General features: G+C 30.5%; 1 protein-coding gene and 1 non-coding gene across 2 annotated transcripts; one reads left to right on the forward strand and one right to left on the reverse strand.

Annotated features, from left to right (window-relative positions):
- Window positions 1-39: 39 nt before the first annotated feature.
- Window positions 40-2051, reverse strand: LOC116767501 (cilia- and flagella-associated protein 299-like). Its single transcript, XM_032657839.2, has 4 exons — window positions 1769-2051; window positions 1335-1512; window positions 501-698; window positions 40-251 (listed from the first exon to the last, which is right to left on the reverse strand). The coding sequence occupies exons 1-4, from the start codon at window positions 1936-1938 to the stop codon at window positions 81-83; spliced, it is 717 nt and encodes a 238-aa protein (XP_032513730.1). The 5' UTR covers window positions 1939-2051; the 3' UTR covers window positions 40-80.
- A 1383-nt stretch (window positions 2052-3434) lies between these two features.
- Trnad-guc (transfer RNA aspartic acid (anticodon GUC)) lies at window positions 3435-3506 on the forward strand. The gene has a single exon. It is a non-coding gene; the product is annotated as a tRNA-Asp (tRNA).
- The last annotated feature ends 2650 nt before the right edge of the window (window positions 3507-6156 follow it).

Genomic DNA, 6156 nt, shown 5'->3' on the forward strand with positions numbered 1-6156 from the left:
ATATATAAAGCTAGATGAATAGACCTCTTAGAAAAAATATTCTGTTTGAAATTTATTTCTGTTCAAGCAACACAATATTTTCAACTCTTTCTTCTTACGACGTGATCATAAATCTCTATCTGAGTGTACCTTGGTGAGTAGATCCTTTGTTTACTAGTATTCTGTCCCGGTTCTTGCTGAGGGTCGGGGCAGATGATCTTGTGGTCATGACGGTTTTGAAATAACAGACCCCGTTCGGGGTCCATTACGGGCTATAAATTTTGAAACATGGTCAATAAACTGGTAAGGTAAAAAAAGCATTTGACTTGTCATCTTTCTGTAATGGAACATTATTCATAAGGAATAATTTTTTCTGATGACGTTCCATTGTAATTTTACAGAGAATAAATTGATATTACTGTGCACAATGCACTAGGAAATGTCTAAAGTTGGCTAACAGATATTTGAATTTTAGTACTTTTATTCAATCGTTCCTGTTCATATTAAAATAAAAAATGTACCTTGTAATTCCTGCTGATATTGCTCCGTACTGTTCCATGTCTCCAGTGATAGTAACCTAAATCGTTATCCCTTGGCCAAAGCATTTTATTTGACCTGAAAAATGGCGCCCAATCCTCTGAAATAAGCCGATGAGCGTAATCAATGTATCCGGATATTTCGAAACCGCCTTTAGTGAAGTGACGAATGAAAATCACGGACTGAAATGCAAAATCAGACTTCAAACGAACCATTATTAGAAAGCAATACATCACCAATTAGTAGCAATACGACCGGCCACAAACGCAATTTGTAGGTTTGGGTCTGCACACACATTACATATGTATTATTTGTGTCATTTGTATGATATTCTCCCAAGATAAAAGTTTGAGATGGACTTGAATAAAATTTTTAATTACTTACAATACATATGAAACATATGCTAGTATAATGTAAAATATAATACAAATCATAATTAATTTGCGTTGATTCAATTTTGCCGTAATTATCTGTCGTCTTGTTTCAGATTTCTTAGCAATAAATATACCTTTAATATATTTGTCGTTTTTTGTTTTATTAGAAACCGAAACCACAAAACGCGAATCAAATAATGTGGTTAAATGAACAAACTGTTATTGATCGACAACATTGACAGCATATTAGTTCTTAACAATATGCAAACCTCTTTAGAACAACCGACGCAGAAGCTTAGTACAAACTTTTAATGCAATTCCTTCTTTTCGATTTTCTCAAGTGCTGTAAACTTTAAGTTAAATTTGCATTTTACAATCCGTTTCAAAATTGAAGTCGTTAGTTTCTTTAACGATAGTTTATGAACTAGAATCGTAAATTGTCACCTGTAATATTCCGACTCTGTTTGCTCGTTCTCTTACAGCCAGCTCTCTATTAAATGGATCTTCAACGTTCGCACCCTCACTTACTAACACGTAGGGTTTGGACACCGGAAATACAATATTGTGTATGACTTTTCGACGAGCGTAGAATTCCTTCTCCGTAAGCGTATCACCGTTGGCTCTTGTAAGGAAAGTTATGAATAACAAAGACTAACAACTAACTAACACCTTTCTTTTATTCAACGCTGAACGAGGAATACACAAAACGTAGTTTTTTATACATGTTAATGCAAAGGTTTTTCTTAATATGAGCCTATCGATTAAACGAAAACGGGCCAAAAATACTAACTTACTACTACTACTTAAGACTACTTTTAGTACTAAGAAACAACTGATGCTATTTTTGCACGGTAGATTTAATCTCCGCAATTATTTACCTATAACCAAGAGCAGCAATGGTGCGTGCAGAATCAACACTTCTGAGATTACGCAGATCAGCAATCTCTATAAGTGAGTCTAAATAATCCTCCCAAGTTTCAAATTGCAGCAACCGCCTGTCCGCCTCCACGCCCGGCGGGTACTCGTTTTTCTTCTCCGCCATCGCCATTTTTGTGAATTATATCTTAAGTTATTTAATGTATGTATTGTATAAGAATAGTAAAATTGTGTTTATTACAAATTTGACATTTAAAAATGAAAGACGTCGCCTCGATTGAGTAACAGTAGTCGTGACAACACTAAGGTTTTAACTGTTCAAAATTTACCTACTTTGACATTTACAGAAGAGAATATTAGTATCTGTATTTTAAGTTTGTAATAATAAAAATCTATTACTACAGAGATTAGAAAGGTTATGCTTGTATGCACTATAAGAATTTATAGTAAATCGAAATTATGTTGAATCGTACCAAAATAGTTACAAACCGTTTTAGGTTCACTTTAAATATTTAAACGTATTGTCAAGACGTTTTAAAGCAAACGCGACCGGGTTACGGACGTGATTCAATCTATTTTCCGAGTTTGCATTTCTACTGTCCAAATAACAAGAAAAATATAATCCGACATACAGTTGTATAAGCCAAGAGCAGTTGAATTTTAATACTAACAAATCCTCGACTACAAGGACTTGTTCTTGTTGTGATTTTTATGGTAGGAACAAATTGAGATAAATTTAAGTATACAAACTCTCAACTCTTGTATTTTATTTTCAATAGTTGCATTAAATACTGAAAATATCAACTAATGTTGTGATTAAACAAAAAAGTACGCCACAACCAGAATAGAACACAGTCCATAACAAAACCCATAGGCGTTTTAATATAAATGAGTTTTTGTAACTAAATAAAGCTTTACCTTAAGCTGGTAACTTTTGGAGCTGACCTTCGTCACTTTTAAGAATACTTATGATTTATATATACACATAATAATAATTTTCAACAGAATCAATAATAAAAATACATAAGTATTGTAACTTGAACTTTAGATTGACAAGGAGTTGAAGTTCAATAACTACGTATATAGAAAGGCGAGCAATTTCAACACAGAGCCAGATCGAGTCACTTTATGATGCAAATTTGTTTCGCAAGAGGTCCAATTACTAACTTCAATTACATTGCATAAAATACGGACCACGAATATGGGCACCGATTGTGATTATTTGTAACTTATAACTGCTAAAATATCTACGAGATACGCTATTTGATTAAATTAAATATAATATTACATTGACATGTTATTTAGTCCTGTAGTCTCACTATTAGTAGAAGTTCAAATAGAACTGTATTTGATTATCTAAGACGGGTATATTAGAACGCATTTATGAGTTCAACTCAAAGTATTGACTATTTTACAGAAGTGGTCTTAGGTGACCATATTGCAAGACCTCAATAACAAATCTTGAAGTTTCAGGAAATTGAGAAATCATTTCATCACATCAATTGGTTTTTGGTGGCAAATAACTGAAATAACATGTTAACTTGAAATAACATGTTAACTTGAAGCACAAGACGAGGTACGAGACAAGAGTGTAAATGTAGTATTATAGTTGTCATTGAACATATTATAACATATTAAATAGTTATTAATTTCGATTAGTATAGTAAGTCTTCGGTAGTATAGTGGTCAGTATCCCCGCCTGTCACGCGGGAGACCGGGGTTCGATTCCCCGCCGGAGAGATATTTTTTTTAATATCATTTAACTAAAATTATTTGATCTAGTTTATTTTTAAAATTTTATATATTACTGCTTAATCTTTATATAATAAACTTTTATTTCATTACATGTAAAACAAAAAAAAAACCTTTTATGACTTATGATTATCTTAAAAGTAACCAGTGTAAAAATATTTAACGCCTTAAGTGAAAATAAAGCAATTTTATATAAAATATACTACACTGTTATACACGACGTTACATCTCAGAAGTTTCAAAAAGTTTCCTCATTGAACTTGATATCAATAGCTTTAGAAGTTAAAGAGTTCTTGTTTTCGTTAACATAAAACACTTGATTGAGATAGACTTATATCTTCACTACAAAGGTACTTTGAAGCGAAATTTTTATTTTATGATGTAATCATTTATTCACTGATTCGACAATATTTAAAATACCAATTCAACAGCATAGCTTTCAAATGAGAATAGTGTGACTAAATCAAAGAATTACGTAAATATTAAACTATCTATTGCAGTCGAGGGACAGACATATTACTCATTGCTTTATTACTTGTAAATAATTAATATGTCATATGTTATGTGGATGTTTACTTACTGCCGGGAGGTCCGACAATTTGACACAAAAGTCATTCAGACCTCCGAGTATTGTGACCTCATGCTTACTTCCAGTTCCGTTATCATTGTTTAGAAAAAATACTTAATAAATGCACACTTTTAAAATAATATAAAAGAACAGATAAAACAGGTAAACATTTTTTTAGCAAAACATACAAAAAAAGTTTAATGTATATTAAAATGACCTGTAATTTAAAATAATTCTAATTGATTATGATTTACAATTAATTATATAAATAGTATTATACAAAAATATACTGAGACGGAATAGTTTAAAATAATTTTCAATTTCAGATCACACAAACAGATTTGGAGATAAATTTTTCATAAATCTATCAAAAGGATAGTAAATAACGAAAACAAATAGTCCTCAGATGATTTACCACAGACTATAATACTGGCGTAAGTAAAATAACCGCAACCCAGCGAAAAAAGGGACCCACATATATCAGGTATTGTAATATTTTAATAAAATACTTACATCGCATTTAAATAATACTGTTTTGATACTGTTAAAGTAAACAAAATAATATATATTTTACGAAATACGAAGGATATTTTAATCGCGGCTACCTTTACTTATTAAATCTTGCTCATAATAATAAAATAAAAAATTACAAAATTATAAATGTGTTTGAGTCCTTAGAAATCATTTTACATCAACATTAAATCAAATTGACGAACAGTATTGTGGCTCTAAATTAATGGGTTATATATTTTCATTTCTTGCCTGCTTCTTACACTATTAGTGAAAAAAAATATTTTTACTATAAAAATATCAAATAAGTAAGGTTTTTGTTAAATCCTAGTGATTTTAAAAAGACTTCGTTAACATTACACCAGCTTTTCCTACGACTTTGTTGGCATGGAATTTAGAATGAGGTTCAATGAATACCTCATAGATAAATGAGTGCCAAAAAATTACATGTATGGTCTTTTTTACAATCTTTTTATATAATACAAATATTATTCCGTGAGAATTACACTTATTTTTGGGATAAATCATTGTGTACTTCCCATCATTAAGTATTTTTCATTGACATAAAAATGTATGTTTGTTTGATGGGGTTAACTGCTCGTGGTGCTGCTGATCATCATTATCGCACATTCACTTAATTTTCCATATAATTAGGTTTAAAAAAACTGAATTTAGCGAAAAGATAATTTTCATTTTACTTTAGTCTAATAAAACTGCGGTTTGATAATAATGAACACAAAAAAAGTATTACAGAATCGGTAGCTTCGAATGGAAATTATTTATAGCATACATATCGGTAATTATCTTTTCTATTCACATAGATTTACGAATGAAAAAATTTAATACTATCAATTTAAACTGGTAATCATACTGACAATTAAGTCATTTTATACCTGGCTACAAAAAAATTAATCTTCCTTTTCTATAGTCTCCTTTAAATCGCCTAAAAATATCATAAAACATAATAATATCGTTTAGATTCAATGTAGTTTTAATTTTATTTCATTTTATTATGAAACACTTATTTTAGGAAACGTAACAAAATAACTAGTACGTAATACTTACGGACATTTAATTATTTAGGTAGTAACGTAACTAAGCAGTGAGAACGCAGAACGAGAATATAGAGACTATATATTTAGTTTTGCAATTCAAATTATTATTATTTTAAATTTAAATGTAACATAATTAAAGTTACGATACGCGATGATTTGTGACTGACGAACTGTTACCCCTCCGCATGTAGCATGACGTTACCAACTTGGACTTAGCATACTGTTGTACAAACAAATGAAAATGGCAGAATATTTATTCAGTGAAAGTTGTATTACTCCCATACTTGTATTTGATATCACAAAACGAACAATACAACTTTAAATAGAATGTAAAATGATGAACAAATAACAAAGTCCAAAGTTTGTATACTAGTGAAACAGCGAAAGACATCGTGTTTGGTACAGCAAACAAACCAACAAAATGTTTGACTTCTAACGAAGCGTTGTAGTTTTGTGAGAGCTGTTGTTTCAAAAGAAACTCTGTGTTAGCTCTGTGTTGACACTT

Source organism: Danaus plexippus, assembly GCF_018135715.1.
Source record: "Danaus plexippus chromosome 9 unlocalized genomic scaffold, MEX_DaPlex mxdp_26, whole genome shotgun sequence".
Taxonomy (NCBI): domain Eukaryota; kingdom Metazoa; phylum Arthropoda; class Insecta; order Lepidoptera; family Nymphalidae; genus Danaus; species Danaus plexippus.

Excerpts from the sequence above, each read along its gene's own strand:
- LOC116767501 (XM_032657839.2), bottom strand. The coding sequence starts at position 1,938 with ATGGCGATGGCGGAGAAGAAAAACGAGTACCCGCCGGGCGTGGAGGCG. Across the intron at positions 699-1,334 it reads ACAGAGTCGGAATATTACAG|TCCGTGATTTTCATTCGTCA; the intron begins GTGACAATTTAC and ends TTTGCATTTCAG. Across the intron at positions 252-500 it reads ATATCAGCAGGAATTACAAG|CCCGTAATGGACCCCGAACG; the intron begins GTACATTTTTTA and ends CAAAATTTATAG.